The following is a 26,366-nucleotide window of genomic DNA, read 5'->3' as shown; positions in this document are numbered from 1 at the left end:
AGTTGTCATATTCCTTACAAGAGAACATCCTACCAGCATGTCTGGTTTTGGCGTCAATGGTTTGTCTCAAGCCAGCCAGAAGAGATGTGAAGAGCATTTGAAAATATTTCTTTATTTTTTATTGGAAGATTTCAAATGTGCAGAAAAGTAGACAAGGTCCTGGCCCTGTGGTGTAGTGGTTGAGTCCTACATGCTCTGCTTCAGTGGCCCAGGTTTACAGGTTCAGATCCCAGACACAGACCTATACCACTGTCAAGCCGTGCTGTGGCAGTGACCCACATATAAAGTAGAATAAGATTGGCACAGATGTTAGCTCAGGGCTAATCGTCCTCCAGCAAGAGAAAAAAAAAGGAAGATTGGCAACAGATGTTAGAGTGAATCTTCCTCACCAAAAAAAAAAAAAAAGTAGACAAAATAGTATAAAGAACCCTGCCTGTACCCATCGCCCAGCCCGAACTATCATCAGCCCGTGACCAATCCTGCCCATCAACCTCTCTGTCTACACCTTCCACCTTATATTGTTTTGAAATAAATTGTAAACATTGTATCATTAAATTGTATTTTGACCAATGGAATGTTAAATTTTAGTTTTAAAGACTCCAAGCATCCTTGAATATTTATTATGCTCTCCCCTGGTTTTTGCATCTTAGAAAGAAAAAGGCACATTCTCAAAAAAAACAAACAAAAACCGGTGCTTCCTAGATCTTTTACCCTCATTGACAGCCCTCCTCAGCTGTATTCTTCCTTCTTGGATACTAGTTTCTAGACCAGAAGATAGTTTCTGTAGGTAAGGCCTAGCTTGCCACACCTGCATCCAAATGTCCTCTATAGAGTTAGGCCATAGTAGAGAGTAAGGGACTCCTGAACTCTTTGGGGTCCCAGAAAAGTGAGCTCTTTTTCTCAAAATGAAATTGCCGTGAGAATCACTTAGATTGTTTTTATTTCAAGATTGCTGTTCTATACGGATGTCCTATGTTTTTAGGTAATCGTTTTTCCCTAGGAGTTATCACTTACCCAACAGGAAGAGCCTCTCTAGGTCTCTCTCCAGGTCCTTTGGGCTATAAGCAAACACCCCAAGTCCACCTAGTTATCCCTTAGCTGGGTGGAGGTGGGGTACTAGATTATTTTTAAGTGGTAGTTTGAGATCTTAGGAGATCTTTGACTTTGTTTATTGGGACATAAATTCATTGATATATGCAAGTTTGACCATGTGTACAGAGTCCTAAAGCTTGAGCCCTCTGATTTTAATGATGTTGCAGTTTCTGCAGGACATCTTAGATACACTCTTTGTGATTTTGGATGATAATACAGAGAAATACGGCCTGTTGGTATTTCAGTCTTTGGTAAGTCTCATCCTTCCTGACTTTTCATTTTTATTAATTATTCCTGTCATATATTTTTAAAAATCTAAGGGAAGAAATTTATTAGGGTGAGTGAGCACAAAGTGTAGATGTTTCCAATAGAACAGAGACTGAGGAATATCACCCAAGGAAGACAAACTAACCAACCTACCAGGCAGAACTCTGTAAAATCAAGTTTGAAAAATTCAGCATGGTCAGGTCCAGGCCTCAACTTTGTAGTTCTGGCATTCAATCTCATCACTATTTCAAGGTTGTCTGACCCCTGAAATAGTGACCTACACCAACAAAAGGCCCAGAAACTAATATAGAAAACAAGACAGCTTGTTTTTCACTTACAAAGTAGGATGTAACCACCAGGAAAAGCAGAGACTCACTCGTGCTGGTCTGAGCATCATACTCTCTCCCTCTGCGCAGTTATTTTGGAACCAGAGTCTCAGAAGTTTCCTTAGTGAGAATGGACAGTGATTTGAATGTTTAGTGCATTTACTTAATATATCCAGTCTCACAGGAGGGCTGTATGTTCAAGGAGAACCGGATACTCTAAGTCTACCTTATAATGAGGAGCAGAGGTGAGAGTTAAATGGCACTTACATAGTTTGCCCCTCTGGCTTTTCTTCTTTCTTGCTTCCCTGGCTAGCCAGCCCCATTTCTGAAAGGCATAGCCTTTCATAGCTGATTTGGCTCACAGGACAATCTTTTTTTTCTCTCTTTTCCAAGTTTTTTGAGACACCTTAGTGTTTATGCCACCTACATAGGTATTGTTTTACCTTCCCCTGGTCCGTATTTTACCACCCAGCATTATTGTAAAGAGAGAACCTCAGAGTAACACTGACATAAACAGATGAGTCCCAAAGCTGGATTGGGAGGCTGGGGGTGATACGAATAGAACAGACAAGACAGAAATACAGACACAAAATGGAAATATTACATTCACTGCCCATGGTGAACACTAGAGAAAACACTGATAGTTTGATGTTCCTTGAAGAAGCAAGAGTTCTGTTTCCTGCTGGGGATACATCTGAGGCCTCCAGTGAACCCTGATACTCTCCATTTCTCCCAGGTATTCATCATCAACCTGCTCCGAGACATCAAATATTTCCACTTCCGGCCTGTAATGGACACTTACATCCAGAAGCACTTTGCTGGAGCCCTGGCATACAAGTAAGTTGTGTTTGATATCATGAATAGGACTTGTGTTTAAATAGAAAGACAGGCTTGGGACTGGCCCCGTGGCCGAGTGGTTAAGTTCGCGTGCTCCGCTGCAGGCGGCCCATTGTTTCATTGGTTCGAATCCTGGGCACGGACAGGGCACTGCTCATCAAACCATGCTGAGGGGGCGTCCCACATGCCACAACTAGAAGGACCCACAACGAAGAATATACAACTGTGTACCGGGGGGCTTTGGAGAGAAAAAGGGGAAAAAATAAAATCTTTAAAAAAAAATTTAAAAAAAAATAAAAAATTAAAAAAAAAGAAAGGCTTAAAAAAAGCTCAGTGGCAACCACTGTTCATTCAGCTGACCTTTCTTTTTAACTTCATTTATTTATTTTTTTACTTGTGGCAAAATACACATAACATAAAATTTACCATCTTAATCATTTTTAAATGTACAGCTCAGTAGCGTTAAGTATGTTCACATTGTTGTACAACCATCATCACCATCCATCTCCAGAACTCATTTCATCTTGCAAAACTGAAACTCTATACCCATTAGACAATAACTCCCCATTCCCCCTCCCCACCCCAGCCCCTGCGAAACCACCATTATACTTTCTGTCTCTATGAATTTGCCTATTCTAGGTACCTCATCTAAATTGAGTCATACAATATTTGTCTTTTTGTGACTGTCTTATTTCACTTACCATAATGTCTTCAACATTTATTCATGAGGTAGCGTGTGTCAGAATTTCCTTCCTTTAAGGCTGAATAATGTTCCTTTGTATGTATATACCACATTTTGTTTATCCATTCACCTGTTGATGAATATTTCGGTTGCTTCTAACTTTAGCTATTGTGAATAATGCTACTATGAATGTGGGTGTACAAATATCTCTTTGAGACCCTGATTTCAGTTCTTTTGGGCATATACCCAGAAATGGAATGGCTGGATCGTATGATAATTGTATTTTTAATTTTTTGAGGAACCACCATACTGTTTTTCACAGTGGCTGTACCATTTTATATTCCCACCAATAGTGCAGAAGGATTCCAGCATCTCCACATTCTCACCAAGACTTGTTTTCTGTTCTTTCTATTTTGGAAGTTTTTTTTTTTTTTCTAAAGATTGGCACCTGAGCTAACAACTATTGCCAATCTTCTTTTTTTTTTCTTCTCCCCAAAGCCCCCCAGAACATAGTTGTATATTCTAGTTCGGCTATGTGGTACGAAGCCTCAGCATGGCCTGATGAGCCATGCCATGTCTGTGCCCAGGATCCAAGTTGGCAAAACCCTGGGCTGCTAAAGCAGAGCACGTGAACATAACCACTCGGCCATGGGGCCGGCCCCTGGAAGTTTTTTGATAGTAGCCTTTCTAATGGATGTGAGGTGGTATCTTGTTATGATTTTGATTTGCATTTCCCTAATTATTAGTGATGTTGAGCATCTCTTCATATGCTTATTGACTATTTGTGTATCTTCTTTGGAGAAAAACCTTTTCAAGTTCTTTGCCCATTTTTTAATTAAGTTGTCTGGTTTTTTGTTATTGAGCTGTAGGAGTTCTTTATATATTCCGAATGTTAACCTCTTATCAGGTATACAATTTCCAAATATTTTCTCCTGTTGCCTTTTTACTCTGTTGATTGTGTCCTTTGATGCTCAGAAGTTTTCAATTTTGATGTAGTCCAATGTATCTATTTTTTATTTTGTCAGCTATGCTTTTGACGTCACATCCAAGAAATCATTGCTTAATCCAATGTCATGAAGCATTTCTCCTATGTTTTTGCCTGAGTTTCATAGTTTTAGCTCTTACATTTAGATCTTTATTCCATTTTGAGTTAATTTTTGTTTCTTGTGCGACATAAGACTCCAACTTTATTTTTCATGTGGATATCCAGTTTTCTCAATACAATTTGTTGAAAAAGATTATTCCTTCCCCATTTATTGGTCTTGGCACCCTTGTTGAAAATCATTTGATGGTACTGGCTCAAAAAGAGACACACAGATCAATGGAACAGAATTGAGAGCCCAGAAGTAAACCCACACATCTATGGACAGCTAATATTCGACAAGGGAGCCAAGAGCATACAATGGAGAAAGGAGACTCTCTTCAATAAATGGTCTTGGGAAAACTGGACAGCCACATGCAAAAGAATGAAAGTAGACCATTATCTTACACCATGCACAAAAATCAACTCAAAATGGATTAAAGACTTGAATGTAAGACCCAAAACTGTGAAACTTCTAGAAGAAAACATAGGCAGTACGCTCTTTGACATCGGTCTTAGCAGCATATTTTCAACTACCATGTCTGACCGGGCAAGGGAAACAACAGAAAAAATGAACAAATGGGACTACATCAAACTAAAAAGCTCTGCACAGCAAAGGAAACCATCAACAAAATGAAAAGACCACCTAACAATTGGGAGAAGATATTTGCAAACCATATATCAGATAAGGGGTTAATATCCAAAATGTACAAAGAACTCATAAAGCTCAACAACAAAAAAAACCAACAACCCAATTAAAAAATGGGCAAAAGATCTGAGCAGAGAGTTCTCCAAAGAAGATAGATATACAGATGGCCAACAGGCACATGAAAAGATGTTCAACATCACCAGCTATCAGGGAAATGCAAACCAAAACTACAATGAGGTATCACCTCACTCTGGTCAGAATGGCTATAATTAACAAGACAGGAAACAACAAGTGTTGGAGAGGATGTGGAGAGAAGGGAACCCTTCTGCACTGCTGGTAGGGGTGCAAACTGGTGTAGCCACTATGGAAAGCAGTATGGAGTATCCTCAGAAAATTAAGAATAGATCTACCATATGATCCAGCTGTTTCACTGCTGGGTATTTATCTAAACAACTTGAAAACACACATTCATAAAGATATGTGCACCCCTATCTTCATTGCAGCCTTATTCACAATAGCCAAGACTTGGAAGCAACCTAGGTACCCTTCAAGGGATGAATGGATAACGAAGATGTAGTATATATACATAATGGAATACTACTCAGCCGTAAGAAAGGATGAAATCCGGCCATTTGTGACAACATGGATGGACCTTGAGGGTATCATGCTAAGTGAAATAAGTCAGAGGGAGAAAGTCAAATACCGTATGATCTCACTCATAAGTAAGTAGGCGATAAAAACAACGACAAAAAACACGTAGTAACAGAGATTGGATTGGTGGTTACCATAAGGGGAGAGGGAAGAGCAAAAGGAGTGATTAGGCTCACATGTGTGGGGATGGACTATAAGTAGTTTTTGGGTGGTGAACATGATGTAATCTACTCAGAATTCGAAATATATTATGATGTACATCTGAAAGCTATATAATGTTATAATCCAGTGTTACTACAATAATAAATAAATAAGAAAATCATTTGACCATATATACAAGGGTTTATTTCTGGGCTATTTTATTCTGATGATGTTTCTATCTGTCTTTATGCCAGTACCACACTATTTTGCTTTATAGTAAGTTTTGAAATCAGGAAGTGTGAATCTGCTAACTTTGTTCTTCTTTTTCAAGATTGTTTTGGCTATTCAGGGTCCCTTGAGATTTCCATATGAACTTTAGTATGGATTTTTCTATTTCTGCAAAAAATGCCATTGGGATTTTAATAGAGATTGCATTGAACCTGTGGATCTTTTTGGGTAGTGTTGACATCTTAAAAGTATTAAGCCTTCCAATCCGTGAACATGGATGTCTTTCCATTTATTAGTATCTTCTTTAATTTCTTTCAGCAACAGTTTGTAGTTTTCAAATTACAAGGCTTTCACCTTCTGGTTAAGCTTATTCCTAAGTATTTTAATCTTTTTTTTTATTGAGGTGACATTGATTTATAACATTATATGAATCTCATGTGTACATTGTTATATTTCAACTTCTGTATAGGTTGCATCATGTTCACTACCAAAAGTCTAGTTTCCATCCGTCCCTGTACAAATGTGCCTTTTACCCCTTTTGCCCTGCCCCACCCCTTCCACTCTGGTAGTCACCAGTCTGTTCTCTGTATCTATGTGTGTGTTTGTTTTATCTTCCACATGTGAGTGAAATCAGATAGTATTTGTCTTTCTCCATCTGACTTATTTCACTTGGCATAATACCCTCAAGGTCCATCTATATTGTCGCAAATGGCAAGATTCTATCTTTTTTATGGCTGAGTAGTATTCCATTGTATAACACATTTTCTTTATCCATTCATCTGTCCATTGGCAGTTAGGTTGTTTCCAGGTCTTAGCTTTTGTAAGTAATGCTGCCATGAACATAGGGATGCATATATCTTTTCAGATTAGTGTTTTCATGTTCTTTGGATAAATACCCAGAAGTGGAATAGCTGGATCATGGCAGTTCTATTTGAAATTTTTAAAAAGTCACCATTTTCTTCCATGGAATTAGCACAATTTTTTAAAACATAAATAAAACTCAACCGTGGCAAGACTGTGAAGTCACTGGAACTCTGACACTTTATTGTTACTTTCAAGAGCAAGCACTGTGCTAGGTGCTTTACATGTGTCATCTCATTAGTGTTCACAATAACTTTGAGATGTACAATTGTTTCCTCCATATTTTAAATGAAGATAATGAGGCACAGAGGGATATAATAAATTCCCAAGGATATAGAGCTAGAGACTGATAGGCCCCAGATGTGAACCCTGCTGTCTGAACAGGGCCTGCACTCTTGACTTCTGTGCTCTATTGCCTTGTAAACGTTCAGGCAACTTCTGATCCTGTAATCCTATTCCACTCAGATGACTTGGTCCTAAGGAAATAAGATAGATGGGATGGAGGTGGAGCAAGGAGGGACACATGGGGCTATATATCTTTATTCAGACGCTGCTGTTTACTAGTAATTGTTGTGTGTTCTAGAGACATAGCAGTTTTAGACAAAGTTAAAATACACATCCAGTCCAAGACTTTGGGAAAACTTTCTCGTAATCAAAGAAGAAATGTATGTCAGGGAGAGTGGGAAAGAATAGTTATAGTTGTTAATTAAAATGTGGCAACTATAGGGGGCCAGCCCCATGGCAGAGTGGTTAAGTTTGCACACTGCAGTTCAGCAGCCCAGGATTTCACCAATTTGGATCCTGGGCACGGACATGGCACCACTCATCAAACCATGCTGAGGTGGCATCCCACATAGCACAACCAGAAGGACCTACAACTAGAATATACAACTATGTACTGCGGGGCTTGGGGGAAAGAAGAATAAGAAAAAGAAAGAAGTTTGGCAACAGATGTTAGCTCAGGTGCCAATCTTTAAAAAAAAAATGTGGCAACTCTTTATGGACAAGGAGTGTTGTCTGTTCTCAGATGATCGGAGTTTTACAGCTGTAATGAGTCCATTACTCCATTCTAGCTCATCAGCAGGATAGTATTTCCTGTGTGGCTAATTCAGGGCTGCAGATATTTCAGGCTGCATTGCTTTTGGATTGAAATGTGATTTCTGAAACTGTTTTCTTTCTCAGGGAGCTTATCCGCTGTTTGAAGTGGTACATGGACTGTTCAGCAGAACTGATTCGGCAGGACCACATTCAGGAAGCCATGCGGGTAACATACTGAGCTTGCTGTACAAGCGCCCACCCCTGCAGTTATTTGTGAATAATCTCAGTGGTGTAGTGTGCTGGACAAGTGTAGACGTCCGAGTACACTGCCTTGTTTTCAGGAATGACCGCCTTGATTCATGTATTTCCCCTTTCCTCACCTCGATTTTGCCCCAGAATATTTTTATTCCTGATAATGTTATCTTAAAGGAAGAGGGAGGGATAATGTACACATGGCTCCTCACCATCCTTCCTCCCTGGTTTTTACCAACAGCATCAGTCTTTGCTTCTCCTGGCTAAAGTATAATATCTCCTTCTAAGCCAGTGTTGGTAGCAACATTGATTAGAATTAAGATCTTCCGTTACTTTTCCCTTCTTTAGTAGTTACTAAACATTATTTTTTAAAACTGTTATAAGTAAAAAGAGCTGAGTGGATGCTCTGTATATGGATATGTTGAGAAGAAGATAATCTTAAAACCTTGACCTTTTGGAGGAACCCAGAGTCCTGCATGACAATACCCCTTCTTGGGGAAGTTCCATGACCAGACAGCCCTTTGCATTGCTGGGCAGCTCCGCTTTACAGGGAACCGTCCTTATTGTGAGTTAATTCCACTTTCTGGTAACTTCTTTTCATGGCTACGGCTTCTACTGTAGAGAATCACCTATGAGAATGTCGATTCCTCTTTTACTCAGTAGTTCTCCAGATATCTATTTGAAGAAAGCTGTCATATCCTCTGCAAATGCACTTAAAGCAAATCCATGCTTTCTCTCTTTCTGTCCCTGTCTTTTCTTGTTCTTGAGTTACTTTTCTTTTAGTTGCTTTTTAACTATGTCTTTCCCACCATTTCTGGTTAGCAATAAAAGAAGGGCAGCAAAGTAGCTCAGCTTTCTCTCTATCCTCTTTTAATATCACATCATCTGCTCTAAGTACTACAGGGCCTATGATTTTGCTGTTCTTTTCACATGGTAACAGATGAAACAGATGTTTCTCTAAGGATCATCAGCATCATCAGATTGAAGAGGCAGAATTAAATCATAGGTCTGTGTTTCCCCTGTCTCTTCTCTGCACATTCTGTAAAAATCTAAGGCCACAAGTCTCATTTCTGTCCTTCTTCATACATTACATGTCTACTGAGCAGTCAGCATCTGTTACAGGTGCTAAGATGCAAACAGGAGTAAGTTTGGCCTCTCCCCTTAAAAGAACACATCCCCTGTGTCCTGAGGGGAAGAAGTACAAACACAGGTGTAGAGCACCATTTGGAGTCCGATATGAGGGCCGGGCCTGGGTTCTGTTCTCTGAATCCCAGCATCTGTTAGGTGCCTCACACAATATTTGAGGGCATAAAAATTGAGTTAAATGCAAAAGATTCTGGTGACTCCATAAATTAATTGCTTAAGGATCCTAGAGGAGACGTCACAGAAGTCGTTTTTTCCTAAGAAGCATTCATTCAGTCAGGATTGCTTGATATCTACCATGTGTTAGACACTCTGTTAGCCACTGAGAATTCAGCAGGGGCCAAGCCAAAAAGGCGAGGCCTTCACGGCACTTCCATTCAAGTGGGGGAAAGACAGACAATAAACATGTGAAACAGATAAATACACAAAGTCAGTGAGAAAAAAAACACTTGTTGAATACCACGAAGGAAATTAAAAGGATCATGGAATAGACTAGCTGGAGAGGAAGGTTTACTTCAGATCAAAAGTTTAGCAAAAGCTTCTCTGAGGAGGTGACCTCTGAGCTGAAATCAGTATTAACAGCTGCAGCATTCTAGACTGAGGAAACAACTTGGTTAAAAGCCTGAATGGGAAAGAGCAAGAGTTTCCTAGTAACCAAAAAATGGCTGACGCGACCAAAGCATAGGCTTTCAAATGTTAGATTGCATGTGGGACGTGACAGAAAGGGAAATCTGAGGTTTGTTCCAAGGGGTCTGGCTAGATCAGCTGAGTTGATGGCAGGATCACTTCTGGAGGTGCAGAATTCCTGGAGATCAGGTGTGGGTGGGGAGAAGGAAGAGTTCCATTGAGGGAGTACTTTTCTGAGGTACTTTCATACTACTTCTTACTATTTCAAACTTGTTTGAGTGGCATCTAATACTAATGCATGTAGGCCTAAGGTTTTATCAGGCCATTTCCCTTTCTTCATCAAATTTTGGTTTACAAGTCCTCTTGACCAAACTGGTAAGTCTCTGTCCAATCTTGTTTTCATCCTTCTTCACAGGATGCTTATCTCCTAGCCTGGCACCTCTTATTCTGGTATCATAAGCTTTGGACCAGAAAACCTCCTCCTCTTTATTGCTCTTTATTTAATTGCTCCTCTTTATTCTTGCCATTCATATTCCATCTCTTCCTTCACTTTCAGAGTCATAACCTTTCCAAAAAAGTTCTTCCACTAAAGAAGATAAAAATCAAGAGTCCTTTATTTTCTTACTTGGTTATATTATTTGTTCCCATGTGAATGACCTGTAGCAGGTCTCCTTGGTGGATTTGAGGAAGGTTTTTGGCAAGACATTCCCAAAGACAGCTCAGTTTTCACTGCTGAGCTGCATACCTGGTCTTTACCAGGGAGCCATGAGGAGGAAGGAGAAGGTAAAATGGATCTCCTTGGTGATAGAAAGGTTATAATAACTTTCAGGATCTCTTTTCCTTTCAGGCCTATTAACTTAAGTTAAAAAAGACAGAGGAGCTGCTTCGGCCACAAAGTGTTCCATCATCTCCACACAGGGCTGGGAGCACCCTTGAACTTTTAACAAATTCCATAGGATCCACCCCTTATCTTCTACTCCACTCTTCTACCCTCCTCTCCTACCCCAGTTGCATCTGTCACAGGCAGCTGGCATCATCTGGTCCTGGCCAAGCTGGTACTGAACATAAAAATCAAGAGGACTGGGAAAGGGGGAAGTCAGGTGATGAAGGATGACCAGAAGTGGACCTGTTTTCCATGCCCTTGTCCAGATTTTCACAGGGCTCTCTTTGACACCAGCCTTGTGCTTCTCTGCACAATATTTTCTATTTTAGAAATTAATGGAGAAACTAAGCCCTCATGCCCAGGAAGTACATGTGACTTTGCTGTCTGATTCTGCCTCTCACTTTGAAACTAGTGGATGTTTCAAGCCACTCAGTACATCTCTTGTGGTAGTTGTTTGAAACTGAAAAAAACTGATGATGAAGAAAACATTTTTCTTTTTAAAATTAGAGTATGTAGCGCAGACTTTCTAGGTTCTTTACAGCCAGGCATTAAAAGACTACTGGCATGGAGGCTGTAGCATTTATGGAGATGAGGCCACACACTCTACAAAATCTTCTGGTGCAAACCTTGGAAGACACATTTTTCTAAACTAGCCATCCTCCAATGCCAGCTTAGTTTAGTGTGGGCCACAAAAAAAAAAAAAAAAGAGTTTTGCTTTGTGAAACCTGACAGATGGATAGATCATGAAAAATAGCTTGGGAATTGTTTCCTGTTATATATTTTAAGTAACTGAGCTCCATTTGTTTCTTCCTTGGATAAGTTTCTCCCTTTCCAGTGTCTGGGAAATGTGTGGCATTTCTTTAACTAGAAAGCATAATCTCAAATCTTGAATCTGTTCTCTTAAAAGAGAATTACTCTGTTCATAAGCATGGGCCAAGCTGCAGGGACTCTCAAAATCAGATTCTGCTCCCAAAACATATTATTGGAGCATCCTCTTCTGTATTGTTCGTGAACTGTTTATGGCAGGTGTCCTGCTCTGGAAGAAGATGAAGAATGGCTGTGTCAGGTCCACAAGCTGCTGTGCAACCAGGGGCAAGTTTTTGCCAGACTTGACCCCTGGTGAGAAGGCTAGCACTGTGTCAGGCTCCAACTATTTTTCAAATATGCAGAAGACTCCTTAAAAGACTCTTCCTTCTGGGAATAAATTCACAAGAGGTTCTTACATCATTGCCTTTGTAGCCTCTTATTTTCAGAACTGAAAAAAAAATGCAGAGAAACTTTATTTCATTTTGATCCTATATATTCTTGAATTCAGCTACTTTCATACCAGTCTATGGTTCCTCAATTCCAGAACCTCAGAAAACATTCAGGAAATAATTTGATGATTCTCTCAGTAAGAAGACAGCTGCTGCTTGGTAACCATTTAGACTTTTGAGGAAAAAGTTTAAAAATAAAGAAAGTGCTTGTCTCCATAGTTGGAATTGTCCATCACCTGATTTTGGTGTAGAATTTGCTTTTACTTTTCCCTTTATTCCCTGCTATGTGTTCCTAGTCATCTTTAACACCTTTCTATCCCTTTTCCTCTCATACCCCCAGGCCTTGGAGTACCTTTTTAAGTTCATCGTTCAGTCAAGGATCCTGTATTCACGGGCCACGTGTGGGATGGAAGAGGAGCAATTCCGGTCCAGCATCCAAGAACTTTTCCAGTCTATCCGGTTTGTCCTCAGTCTGGACAGCAGAAACTCAGAAACACTCCTTTTCACACAGGTTTGTGAGCTGCAGGGAAGTTTTGCTGCTAGATTCTTCTCTGTCTTAGGAGGTGGTTTCTTTGTCCTCTGGCTTCCAAAGTCAAAGAAGCCCTGCCAGGTTCCTATGTGTTGGGTAAGAGGTGATTTACAAGGAAATACCTAATAGAACAAAACGCTACTTTTACTTCAAAGCCAGCTGTGCCCTAGCTGCCAAATAGAAAACAGCTCAATGGCTTTACGGTGAAGAAGCACAACTTTGTTCTCAGGACCCCTCTTTAGACCAAATTTATTTAATTGTTTATGAACATCTTATTTACAGAGGATATTCAGAATGTGTATGGAATTTTATTTCCTAGTCACTGTATTAATTTAAAAAACCTTAGATAAGTACTTGTCCATTCCAGCAGCTAAGAGTGAAATAGGTTGAAAAACAGCAGAAATAACTATAAAACTTTTGCTAAGATTTAGAATTAGATTCTATTGGAAATATCAGTGTGGAAGGAAATTTGCTTCCTTATGTTTAAGGTGTCTGATCAGCTAATCTGTACCTTTCTATGTAACCTCACCCTAGAAAGGATCAAGGATATTGTTCATTACCCCAGTCACAGGGGGGTTATTTTCTCTTACAATAAATGTCAACATTGTATCTAATGGATTACTCTTCTTTGATTGTTGAAGCCAATTATCAAAACCTGTCAGCAAAGACCAGAAAGCCTCTCTCATGTCCGTTCACTCAGTTTCTGCCAAGTCTGTCATTAGTGCAAATGTATGTTTAAATATCTTGTTTAAGATTAGAATAGTCCCTTTTTTGTTTCTACTTGCCTCTGTGTTGCCTGTTGATGCCAGTTGCCCTTAGGCCCGTTGGCCCAGAGAACAAGTGAGCAACTGGGAGCTAGACTCTATAAAAAAGTCAGAATACCTCAAGGTCGCCAGGTGCCTCTATAAGAAAGGCTCCTTCCATGGTCTCCCCTCCTAAGTACTCCAAGCAACTCATCTTCCTCCTCCCTTCCTCTCGCTCAGCCCGTCTATTCCTGCCAACAAGGGCCCAGGACACCTACTCCTTCATGTTGATTATGAAGTGCCTGCTTTTCCCCCCTTGTCTTTTGTGTCTAGCTGTTTATAATAATATGTTTTTGTACTGGTTCTAATTACTGCAAAACAATCTGTTTGATATCTCAGGGAGTTATAAATCTGCAGATAGAATTCATATAGGTTCTGTACTCTAGGCCAGTGAGTGAGTGAAATTACTGCCTTTTGAAGCAGTTAAGAAAAACAGCTTCCCCTCCCCTCCCTGCCACTTAGGAAGAGTACACTCTCACCTTCTTGTCTCAAGGTGCCACTCCATGTCCCTTTGTAAATCTTGGGTTAATAGTGTAAGAGGACTGAAAAGTGGGAAAAGCCTTGTTCATGCTGCTTCTGCTTGTCTAAGAGAGAAGAATGAGAGCCAGCATTTATTGAAGGCCTATTGTGTGCCAGGCACTCTGCTGGAAACTAACTTTAGGCACCTAATATTTTTCTTCATACCAATACCAGGAGAGAAGTAATAGCACTGTCCCCATTTTATAGATGAGAAAACTGCAGATTAGGCAGTAATTCACCCAAGGTTGTACGGCAGATAAGGGGTAAAACTATGATTCAAACTCATGTCTTTCTAATTCCAAAACCCATTCTCTTTTTCCTGTCCTACTCTGCTTCCCCAAATCTCTGGAACTATTATCAGGTTGTCCTTAAGAGGCCACCTCATGGGTCTACTAGAGCTGAGATCCTAGAAGAGAAGTCTTAGAACACACACTCTTCATTTTCTCAGGCCATCTAGATCGCTGAACTCTATCCCAATGCCATCAACAGTCCTCAAGAGTTCATGGATGACTAAATCCAAACATTCTCCATCCTTTTGCATTTATACTTGAGACTGCCAGGCATCACATATGAAGGAAATAATTTACAGAGTCTTTGGATTTTATGGTTTCAAATAAATGTCTCTGTTCTGGGAAAATAGTCCAGCTCTCAGAGCTGAATTGCTGGCTGCAAGGCTGTGAGTGGAGTTCAGCTAGTGCTGCTTGGAGGTGCTCAGCTATCTCTGCCATACATGCTTTGAGAGGTTCCTGGCTTGAGTTTGGAACCAAAATTGGTAAGTCAAGAGCTTGGTTTTAGAGACATACAAAAACTTTTAATCCATTTCATGAGCAAAAACAGCTTTGGATATTAAACCGTGTTGAGCTGCTTTCTCTTTATATTCCCTTCTCTTGCCAGCAAATGCATTGGCAAGTTATGAAAGCTTCAAGTGGCCTGGGCGCTAGTAAATTCTCTTGTTTTGGTTTCCTTTTTGATCCTTCCTGTTCCATGCCACAAGAGCGCTGAAGGGATGAATGGGGTCAAAGGCCAGGGAGGAGCACATCTGAGGCAGGGGTGCTACAGTGCATGAATATGCAAGATAGAAATACTCCTAACTCTGAGCTAACCGCAACTTCACTTGCTTCTGCAGGCTGCACTCCTCAATTCCTTCCCAACCATCTTTGATGAGCTGCTGCAAATGTTCACCGTGCAGGAGGTGGCAGAGTTTGTGAGAGGGACTCTGGGGAGCATGCCCAGCACTGTGCACATTGGGCAGTCAATGGATGTCGTGAAGCTACAGTCCATTGCCAGGACTGTGGACAGCCGCCTGTTTTCTTTCTCAGGTAAATCAAGTTGGGATGAGAGTCAAACCCACCTTTCTTCCTTTCCAGGGTGTTAGCCCAATGGTAATCAAAGGATCAGCTATGTCAACCATTGTGCAAGAAGCCAGTGGCCCTTAAAATGCAGTTTTGGGGGGACCAGTCCTGTGGCCAGGTGGTTAAATTTCCATGTGCTCCCCTTCAGCGGCCCAGGTTTGCAGGTTCAGATCCAGGACACAGACCTACTCCACTCATCAGCCATGCTATGGAGGCATCCCACATCCAAAATAGAGGGAGATTGGCATGGACATTACCTCAGGGCTGATCTTCCTCAAGCAGAAAAAGAGGAAGATTGGCAACAGAGGTTAGCTCAGGGCGAATCTTCCTCACCAAAAAGAAAAAACTGAAAAAAAATCCCAGAGTTTTTAGTAAACTATGTTAGAGAATGCAGCCAAGACTAGGCCTGCTGTCTCACTCACAGTTTATTCCGAGGGACCCACATGGGGTGGTGCTAAGCAACCTTCAAGACAACAAGTCTAGCCAGTTTCCAAGAGTAGGGCCTGCCACACCCCCCAGCAGGAGAGGAAAGCAGAAGGAAAGGAAGGGGAGCAAGAAAAAAGGATCTAGCCCAAGGGGATATGGATAAGTCAAGGACATACTAAAGGAGACCCTAAAAGGGGACCCTGAGGACACACTGTACTTTCTTGGTCCCTTGCCTCACTAGTCAGATAGATTCCTTTTCCTTTCTTTGAAGGAGGTTCTAAGGATTAGACAAAAAGGATTAGACAAAGGGAGCCCTTCACGCTCCTCAAGAGGTCAGGACAGCCTAACAAATACCATCAGCAACCCAGCCTGCCTTTCAGAGAGAAACTCCAGATCCACACCCAAAACCACATTGAATGTGATAAAGTGCAACCTTGCAGTGGTACCAAGCACTCAGTGGCCAGGTGTTAAGATCAATATGAGCCTGATCCTTTAAGCAAAATATCACTATCGTGGAATACACTTCTAGGGCATAAGAATAAATCTGAAATGCTAGCAAAACTATTATTATTAGAATTTTTATAATTAGAATTTTTGGTAGGAAAATTTTTTAAGTTTGACTTTTAAAGTATGAGAACAGTAATTTCTCAGCCCAGTACTGTACATATTTGCAGTACTAAATAGATGTTCCCTTTAACTTAACTCTGCAGTGTAGGATATTGCTGATGGTAAAGCTGTACCAAGAAAGTCAGCTTTTCTCAACTAGTAACTGTTTATGGTAAACACTTCTCTCTTCACCAGTTCCTGGACTGAAGATTTTATCACTGGTTTGGACACACTATCACTGAGGCCATTGCACACACTCAAGCTTTGTGCACTGCTTAGAGAAGAACTTTCTGAATATACAGGAATGGACACAGCAGACTGCCCTCACTGACATAGTTTACTTCTAATATTTTTTTATTTCTAATGTTTCTAATATTTTTGTATATTTTTGCCACTTCCCATAATCACTTAAGAAAAATTTTTCTTAAACTTTATATAGCAGTGGAACTATGTAATTGGATTTTGAGATGACAAACCATCACCAGATTTTCATTTGCATCTCACTTTCATTGAATCCCTGAGTTGCAGCATCTTCCCTGAAGCAGAAGGATATTTACCAATGGTGTCGTTAAATCAACACTTATATTCTCAGAGTGTATCAGTTTGGTCTCTTCTTCAGCAGGTTCTAGGTTTTGTCTGCAGGCAGCTATTGGTTGTTATAAATCCTGCTATGTTGGTGTTTTGATCTACAAAATACAGTATGAACTTCTCTTTTATCCAAGTATCCCTTAAACATAGAATGGCTGTCATTCCATTTTATTTGAACATATTTTAAGTATTTGACAAGGCAGTCCCAAAGTCTCTTGTATGTCATGCAATTTGTCTTTGGCTGAAAAGATTTTCTTTGAGTTTTTTCTGGAACACAGTTATAATTATGGGCAAATATGAACAATAAATCCAAAATGCCGTAGCTTGTGTTACTGTTCATCTGACTGAATCATGCTGGCCAGGTATGAAGGTACCTACAGAGTTACACAATCACTGAATGAATAGGAGTGTAGGACACCAGAAACATGTTGACGCTTGTATTTCACTTTGGCTTCTCGCCACACCTGTGAAATAAATGTGGAAGAGGCCATTAGCACCTCATTCTACAGATAGGGAAAATGAAGCCCATAGGAGGAGTCAGCCTGCCTAAGATCTTAGAGTGAATTAATAAAGGAGTTTGAACTAGGATTCAGCCTTCCTGAATTCAGCGTTCTAAATATAGTCACCTCCTGATGAAAATGCTATTTAGGTAACATTGAGGAGAGAAGAAAAGAAAAATATTTGAATGTATGCAGTGTATTGGCAATAAGGTTTAGATAATTATCAAAGGCTTATAACAAAAGTCCTGCTTCTATTCCCTTCATTGCTGTGGACACTACTAGCATCCCACAAGCCTGAGGGGAAAAGGAAGCATCATGGCTACCACAAAGTAAATGCTCATGGGGGTGGAAGTGCCAGGCCTTCATGGCATAGCCAGGGCATCATGAAGAGGGGCCATTTATAATCGATATCAAGTCTGTAAGTTCAATCAATGTAGTTCATAGAAGTAGGTGTGTCATTTAAATGGAGCTTTCACTGTAAGCTGTGCTTTTAATTTGGAGTCTAGTCCAAATTAAAAGAGATTTTTTGGGGGGAAGCAATCTCCTGACAGTCATCCTGCACAAAATGCCATAGATACCTAGGCTAAAATGAGAAAGCAGGAAAGAGAGATAGAAGGATAATGCTGTGAAATATCTTATAACGTCCAGAAAGTGAGCTTTTAGGCCCACATAAGGTAAGGGGGTGTCCTCAGCTTGGCTCCAGTCCAACCCCCACCTGCTTTGAGACCAGCTAAGTCCCATGGTTCCACTGGCTTCCAGAGATAGCTAGTTCTCCTCTAAAGGACTTCTTCACCTTTGTGTTTTCTCTCCCAGAATCCCGCCGCATCCTGCTTCCTGTGGTTCTCCATCACATTCACCTTCACCTGAGGCAACAGAAAGAGCTGCTAATCTGCTCAGGGATTCTTGGCAGCATCTTCTCCATCATCAAGACCAGCTCTCTGGTAGTGGCCCCATATTCACTCCACCCCCGAGCCACCTCTCCCCCAGTCTTGTGTTTCTTTAGCCAGAGGCAGGCTAACAAAGATCACTTTGTACACTTCTCAGTCAGAGAAGCTTGCATCAGTGACAGGAAGGTGCCCAAGTGAATGGAGGCCTGTGTGTGCCCAGCAGGCTTCTCAGCACAACATAATCTTGCTATTTTAAAAAGTTGTACTACCATAAATCCATCCAGAAGCGTAGTTATCTATTGTACCAGAAAGCCCAATCCTGTGCCATGCTCTCTTTCTATCAAAAGGTATTGATTCTGTGCTCCTGAGAGTGTTCTGAGGATGCTCAGACATGAGCACAGGGAGGCAGGCCCAGGCTGAGAGGCAGCTTGCTCATTCAGACTTTTCTGTCAGCTTCCTGGCATGGCAGCTTGATTCCGCCCATATGGCATTCCTATACCATGACAGATAAGGTCAGGATGTACAAGAGATAAATGTTGCCCACAAGAGCTCTGAGCTTTCATAGGATGGTAGAAGTGTACTTTAGGAGTCAGGTTTCAACTAGTAATGCTTTTGCGTATTTTCTTTCATCTTTATTTTTTCTTTTTCAAAGAGATCTGTGGTGAGAGGGGAGTGAGGAGGATAGGAAAAGAGGGAAGAAAAGGTGTATCGTGCATGGATAGGGTAGGAATTTATTTTAATGATACTTATTTTATATATTTATGATAACAAGAAATGCACGTTTCTTATAGAAAATTTGGAAAGTACAAAGAAATAAATTAAGAGCAACACTGAGTTTTTTACTACATCATCTTATTAAGTTGAGATAAGGTTTCTAGAGAATAAAATTTCAAATGCATTTAAAATGAAGGCCGATAGCCAGATGATAAGAACATAGGAGGTTAGGCTATCCAGGTAGAGCAGAAGTGGGGCTTGAAAAGAAGAGTATGCTTGGTTTGAGTAGGATACAGGGACCCAATAGGGTACTTTGGTGTCCAGATTGAAAGTACCATCTGGTGACTGGGACCCAGCTTGGCAGAGTGACTATGATGGTCATAGTGACCCTGTTGTTTGCTCTTTGCTCCAGGCAGGGCTTAGCAGCTCTCCTTCCCACCAGGCTTCAGAGAGGCAAGACCAGCGCATAAGGTCTACTGGTAACCCAAAGTCAGACTTGAGGGGATGGGAGGCTTATTGCTAAAGGAAGGAGAGGAATTTAAGGGAAAAATAAAGGGAAGGGAGGAATGAAGAGTAAGGAGAACATGTGAAAAATTTGAAGGAGATGGTCTGGTTGTATTTGTGGGGCTAGAGAGTTGGGTGCAATTAATGGTTTACAACTACTCAAAGAGATAACGCAGATAAGAGTGTTATGATGAGTTCAACACATGAGAAAGATGACTCTTGCCCCAAGAGCTGCTCAAATTCTTCGTTTAGAATGGGGCACAGTATAATTATATTGAATGGATGAGTAGGGGGTAGATGAAGTTTTAGCTCCATGAGAGCAGCAATATGTCTTTCTTGTTCACCTCTGTATACTTAGGTTCTCAAACAGTGACTGATATATGGTAAATGGTTGATGGATGGATGGACAGATGGATATTTGGACCAGTAACAGTATAAAGAGGCTGGAGAGGTGGCAATCGGAATCTCTTTATGAGATAATTAAAATCAAGCTGCAGGATTTGAGATTGAATGTGAGAAGTCTATAAAAGGATGGCATGGACTCTTCCTAAATTCATAGCATGATACCTAGGAAGTAGCCCTTAGTGAGGAGACATGCTCCATTGTTTTTGTGAGGCTGCCCAAGAAAGGTGCACTGAGATCAGAGTTCTTCGGATGGACCAGGGGACACAAACAAGAATACTGAGGAGCTAGAAGCAGGACCCAGGCATACCTGGAGAGCACTCGGGGCTGGCAAAGATTAAGATCACCCAAGGAGAAAACCCTGAAGGAAAAACGGTCTTCAGAAAGACTGAGATACTTCTGTGTGCATTAGCAATAGTGAAGGTGCTACCACGACACCCTGTGGTGTGAATACTTACCATTTTCTCGAAGTGTTACCAGTGTTGTGCTTTCCCCTGACTTTTCTAGGGAAATGAAAGAAAAATTTAACTCAGGACCTTTGTTTCTGCCCTGTATATTGAAATTAACGTATCTGCCTGAGGTTCAGAATTGTGGATGTTAGGGTAGTGCTAGGTTAGGGTAAGACTCCAGCCACCATACCAGTCAACAGTGACAGGTGTGCCTCACCTCCTCTCAGAGCTGTTGTTCCAAGTTCCTTCATACTGCATGCTAGTGAAGCCGAGAGCTCAGTGTTGAGAACCCAGTCAGAAGACCACTCCTGACATGACTGATTTAGTAAGTACTGCCAGCTGAATGTCAGCCTGGCCTGATGCTAATGGTGTGCTCTCTCGCTGCTTGCTCCAGGAGGCAGATGTCATAGAGGAGGTAGAAATGATGGTGGAGAGCCTCCTGGACGTGCTCTTGCAGACTCTGCTCACCATCATGAGCAAATCGCACGCTCAGGAGGCGGTAAGAGGGCAGCGGTGCCCGCAGTGCACAGCCGAGATCACTGTTAGTAACTAACATTCAGGTTTTCTTGCTTTCTTTTCTAACCTGGGGCTCCTCCACGCCAACCTCCATCTCAGCATCCTGTCATCCTCCCTTCCTCCATGGTTGCCAGCATGCCACCCTTTTCCCTCCTCGAATCTGACTTGCCTCTCCACTCTGAAAACTCTAGGTTCATACTCCTAGAAGTCTACTTTAGGGCAGATTCAGAGAATGCTTCTTGTTCTGTTTTCCTGCACACTGTCTCCATTGGCTTTTGAGTCAAGTCACTTTCTATAATGTGGAATGAAGCAGAGATGTGGTAAGAGGTAAGGTGAAAAAATAGGCTATTCCTTCTAAGAACAGGCTCTCCTAAATGATGTATACAACAGAATAATTTTCTCAGAATTTTCTTGTAACAAAGTAGTTGCTTTTGTCCATAGTGTTTGTATCTAAATGTCTATCACCAGGAAAAATGTGATGAGATAGGATTACACTGGCCTTACTGGATAATGATCTCCCATGATCTAATTAGAAGAGAAACAGACTGGGAAAGCCTCTCAGAAGGGGCAGAGACAGCCCCCAGAGCCCCGTCTCCTGTTTCCAGAGTGGACTTATTAGCCCTGATGTTGGAATATGATAAACAGATTGCATGGAATCTTCCAGTTGGCAGGTGGGAGATTACAATAATCTCTTTGAAGAAAACTCTATGGGAGCAAGCCAGGCTCCAGCATGCTAGGGAGAGCAGAGAGAGAAGAGAGCTGGCATGTGTTCTGGAGCATTGGGCTTGGAAAGAATGTCTGCTACCTTTGGAGCTCCTATTGAGGGCAGTCTTGCTGTAGGTAAAAATATATGCTCCCTTGTATGTCCTGGTAACCGATCCTTCTAACCAACAACAACATAGTTCTTATTGTGGGCCAGACCTTGCTTTATGCACTTTACAAATATTAACTCATTTAGCAATACTAATGAAGCAATTCATTTTATATAGATTTAATGAAGATGATAATTTATTGAGCACTTCTTTATGCACTGAACTTTTTACTTAATTGCTTTGTATACAGTAATTCATCTGATCCTCACAACAAATCTATGAATTATGGCTTATTATGCCCATTTTTTCAGATAAAACTGAAGCTCAGGTACACATATATACTTTACATGCATATAGGTATAATAATTTCATGGCTCTAGAAAGGATTTGAGAAACTAAAAAACTGTTATCAAATTCCCCGTGAGTTTAAAAACATTTGAAAATTGTCCAAATGGAGTGATTTTCCTCCATCCCTTTTGAAGAGGCAACCTTCTAAGAGGAGGCCATGCTTGACTACCCCAGGCCAAAACTTGCTGTAAGATAGTGAAAGTCTTTGGAGTCCTTAAAGCAGGGTTTTCTTCCATGTACCCCAGTTGGAACTTGAAGAAATTTTGAAAATTTATTTTTTATCCTTAAATTTTTACTTGTTGTAAAGCCCGTAGTTCATCTTCTCATAAAAGTCAGTTTTGACTCCTCTACTTTCCAGATGGTTATGTTGATTTACTATATTCCATCTGCATGTCTGGTAACCACATGTAAGCTCTGGAAAGTCCCCAAAGAGATCCTTGTAGAAGAGCTGCTCCAGCCCAACAGGATGAACAGAGAAGGTTGAGCACCCTTTTCTGAGTAGCCCCTCCAGATTTCAATACAGTGCCCTGGCAACATATAGTGACAAAGGACTGTTTAGCCAAAACTTTCCTAGCAAAAAGCAACTAGACTATTGAAGTACTTCTTTGTTATAGGTTAAGGTTTTTCAATTAGCTCAGTGCTGCAGAGGTCTTATTAAAACTCCCAAGCCCTTCAGGCCTCCCTTAGCAGAAAAGAAAACTCATTTTCAGGGCCAGTGTCATCACTTTCCCTTTCATGATCATTGGGGCCATCTCAGACCCTTCCTTTTCTCCTTGCCCTCTATGGATTGGGGGGACACAGCCTTTGTGATTGACTGTGCTAAGTGGTTTTTTGGTTGGTCCCCAGGGCGAGTATGTGTCCTGCCTTCTCTCGCTGCTCCGCCAGATGTGTGACACCCATTACCAGCACCTCTTGGACAACTTCCAGAGCAAAGATGAACTCAAGGTAGGCAGCAAAACACTGACTTTTCACCCAGAAAGGGAGGCATGCAGCTAAGACTACCCAGGGGCTTTTCATCTGCCAGAGAGCGAGTGCAAGTGACCAGTACTGCCAAGGGTGTAGCTCTACTTTATAGCTGAAAGTGTGGCTTTCAGGACCTCAAACTGGCAATGTCCCCCATATAGCCAAACCCCAGTAACATTGGCACGTTTTCCCTGACTGATAGCAGCCCCGTTACCATGTGCCTCTGTGAGAGACTGTGGGCCTCACTGGTTGTCAGCAAACCAGTTCTCCTCTCTTTCTTATGAACTCAACAGTTGCCTTATATTTTGTCTCTGCAAATCAGGCTCCACTGTTTAATAACTATAATAATAATGATGTGGCAACTAGACTTTTGGTGGGGAACATGTTGTGGTCTATACAGAAGGTGAAGTATAATGATGTACACCTGAACTTTATACAATGTTATAAATCAGTGTTACCTCAATTAAAAAGATAATAATGGTGACAACTTTTCATTACAATGTATTTCTGGAAGATACCTGTAGAGAGCAAAAGTAAGCACTGCCCATCGGCTGCCAGACTCTGGATCCAAACACTGAGGGGCAGATAGTGCAGAGAAATGGGCTCATGATCCAGACGACAGGAGAGCGTTCCCAAGCTTTTTGCAGTATCCGCTTCTGACAGACTCCTGGAGCTTTTGTCTGCATTAAAACATGCTACTAAGTTCATCCCTGGATAAAGGAACTACTGCAAACTTTAGGTCTGTGCTCTGCCTCCATTCAGAGCCAAGTCACTTGTTTTTCCTGGTAATTCATTACTCCGTTTTTCGTTTGTGTGATCTTTATTAATCATATTGTTTCAGTTAATAAGTATCAGCTGTCACTTTCTAGTATCTGATCCTGCCTGTCTTTCCACAGACATGGGTCTCTGCAGGTTGTTATCATTAACTCATTGCACTGAGGCCAGCCTGTCATCTCAGAGGGTGAACTTGATAGCCTTTGAAGCAAGCTGAAAGTTAGCCAGAGCCGGAGCTCACATCCAGGCCAAGTAGTACTTGAGCTGGGGTGTGGAGCCTGAAAGTCCAGTCTTGGCTGTTCAAGATCATTTTCATCCTCTGTCTTTGTTTCTTACGTACTAACTGATTCTCCGTCAGAAGCTCAGGGTGGCATCATTCGCTTACTTTTTAATTAAATGTTTATTTTTATAACAACAATATATATACATAATTTTTGAAACCAAAGCATATTACAAAGCTTATAACATAAAACGGTGGTTCCGTGCCTCAACCTGAGCTATATCCAGTTGCTACTCCCCAAGATCAGCCATTTTACCATTTTTTTTTTTTTTGAGGACGATTAGCCCTGAGCTAACATCTGCTGCCAATCCTCCTCTTTTTGCTGAGGAAGACTGGCCCTGAGCTAACGTCTGTGCCCATCTTCCTCTACTTTATATGTGGGACGCCTGCAACAGCATGGCTTGCCAAGCAGTGCCATGTCTGCACTCGGGATCCAAACCAGCGAACCCAGGGCCACTGAAGCGGAATGTGTGCACTTAACCGCTGTGCCTCCAGACCGGCCCCCCAAGATCAGCCATTTTAAACTCTTGTGCTGCTCTCTGAGTAGCTTCTACTGCCATTTTAAAATTTTTAATTGTTAGTTATTATCTATTTTCTTCTTCCCATGGAAGATGAGGATGTTTCTCCTGAATCGTTCATCTCTCATGTATACATGTCCTTACTCTTGTTCTTTGAATACAGTTTGTATACATTTTTGTTTAAACTGGTAATCAACTCTTTATAAAAAACAGCTAGGTTAGTACTGTGGTGAGCCAGGAGTTGTACTATTAGACTTCCTTTCTTGTAAAACATTTTGTTTTTCTTGGAATTAATTGCCTCTTTTGTTGTTTTCTTGTTTTTTGTTTTCTTTTGGTTTTCAAATCTGGCTAGGATTTCCTACTCCTTCTATCATTTCTGTAATAGACCTCTTCTTCCAACTTTCCTCATGGTCAAATCTGTCAGATACTGTTAGGTCACTTTTTTTTCCTGGAGACTTGCCCTGTTTTTATTTGTTTCAGTCTCAGTCTTTCATGTTAGAGACTTTTCTCCTATATGCAGAGACTCCTGGATGTCAGTCTTTGTCTAAAAGTGAGGTACTTTGGTGCTTTATGTGTGTGTCTCTAGCAGGTTTCCCTGTAGATGACCAAAGAGGATCTGGTCATTCAGTCAGAGCATCCTCTAATTCCTATGTCTGTTGGCCTGTTCTCTTGGTTTTGTCTACTTCCCTAGATAGGAATCCTTTACCCCTCCCAGGGATGGAGTAGCCTGCCAGTATTTTGGGAACCAAATAGCAACAAGGGCTGGCAGTCTTCCAGATAAGCAGGTCAACCTTCTCTCAATGCCTGTTTTCGTTTTGACATCTCAGCCCTCAGCTGTTGCTGAATCCTTGAGAACAGATCTTCAGGGATCAGCTATTCCAGAGAGCAGCCCTCAGTCTTCTGACAGCATGGGGAAAGGCTCTCCACCTACTGATGTGAGATGGCTGAGGGGATCTTGGGGAGACTGTAAACCAATCTTCCTGTTTTTAGCCCTCATACCCCAGTCTCACAGAGGTGTCTGGTGATGCCTACAGTTTCTGAGATTCTTGCTTCCTGGTGCTGTCACCTCCAAATGCTCTTAGCTATTGGTTTTCTTAAGTATCTAAGTTACCAAAAAAACTTTCAAAATTTATTGATCTCTTTTGATTACTGTGATGACCTCATTTGATTACTGTATTCTCCTCTCCTCTTTTCTTTGTCTCTGTGGACCTATGTATTTCTGTTGCTTGACTGTCATTTTAGAGGATTTAAGGAGAAGCAGAGATGAGGGAACATGTTCAATCTACCGCATTGGATATGGAGTTCTGTACATGTTTTCTTTTATTATGACAGCATTATTGAAATATAATTTGCATACCATAAAATTCACACTTTTAAACTGTATAATTCAGTGTCTCTTTGATTATATCCATCTTAAAAGACTTATCACAAGTGACAAGATCAAGTTAACAATTTAAAACTTCCCACAAAGAAAAGCCCAAGACAAAATGGCTTAGTTGGTGAATTCTGTCGAATTTTAAAGAACTAGTACTGATCCTTTACAAATTCTTTCAAAAAGCAGAAGGGGAGGAACATTTTATGAGGTCAGTTTTACCCTGATACAAAAACCAGACAAAGATATCACAAGAAAAGCAAACTACAGACTAATATCCCTTATGAATATAAATGCAAAAATCTTCAACAAAATACTAACAAACTGAATCCAGCAACATGTTAAAAGATGTATACACTGTGATCAGGTTGGATTTATCCCAGAAATGCAAGGTTGGTTTGACAGATAACAATAAATCAATGCAATACATCATTAAGTAGAATAAAAGACAAAAACATAATCACCCTAATACATGTAGAAAAGGCTTTTT

At 41.0% G+C, this 26,366-nt stretch overlaps 1 protein-coding gene across 38 annotated transcripts in view; it reads left to right on the top strand.

Annotated features, from left to right (window-relative positions):
- DOCK3 (dedicator of cytokinesis 3) overlaps positions 1-26,366 on the top strand; it is a 437,902-nt gene that overhangs the window by 349,563 nt on the left and 61,973 nt on the right. For 21 of the 38 annotated variants that reach the window (XR_011426886.1, XR_011426884.1, XR_011426885.1 and 18 more), the window contains 8 exons: positions 1,260-1,343; positions 2,422-2,522; positions 7,998-8,079; positions 12,355-12,525; positions 14,992-15,184; positions 18,151-18,278; positions 20,688-20,834; positions 22,816-22,914. Coding sequence is in view for 34 of the 38 variants with exons in the window: in XM_023621222.2 (XP_023476990.2) it covers positions 1,260-1,343; positions 2,422-2,522; positions 7,998-8,079; positions 12,355-12,525; positions 14,992-15,184; positions 18,151-18,278; positions 20,688-20,834; positions 22,816-22,914 (1,005 nt within the window). In the remaining 4 variants the exon portion in view is untranslated. The remainder of the gene's footprint in view (positions 1-1,259; positions 1,344-2,421; positions 2,523-7,997; positions 8,080-12,354; positions 12,526-14,991; positions 15,185-18,150; positions 18,279-20,687; positions 20,835-22,815; positions 22,915-26,366) is intronic. The other 17 variants (XM_070237522.1, XM_070237534.1, XM_070237517.1 and 14 more) reach the window with 2 other exon arrangements.

The sequence above is a fragment of the Equus caballus genome, chromosome 16 (assembly GCF_041296265.1).
Source record: "Equus caballus isolate H_3958 breed thoroughbred chromosome 16, TB-T2T, whole genome shotgun sequence".
In the NCBI taxonomy this organism is placed as follows: Eukaryota; Metazoa; Chordata; class Mammalia; order Perissodactyla; family Equidae; genus Equus; species Equus caballus.
This window is presented reverse-complemented; position numbering and strand designations above follow the sequence as displayed.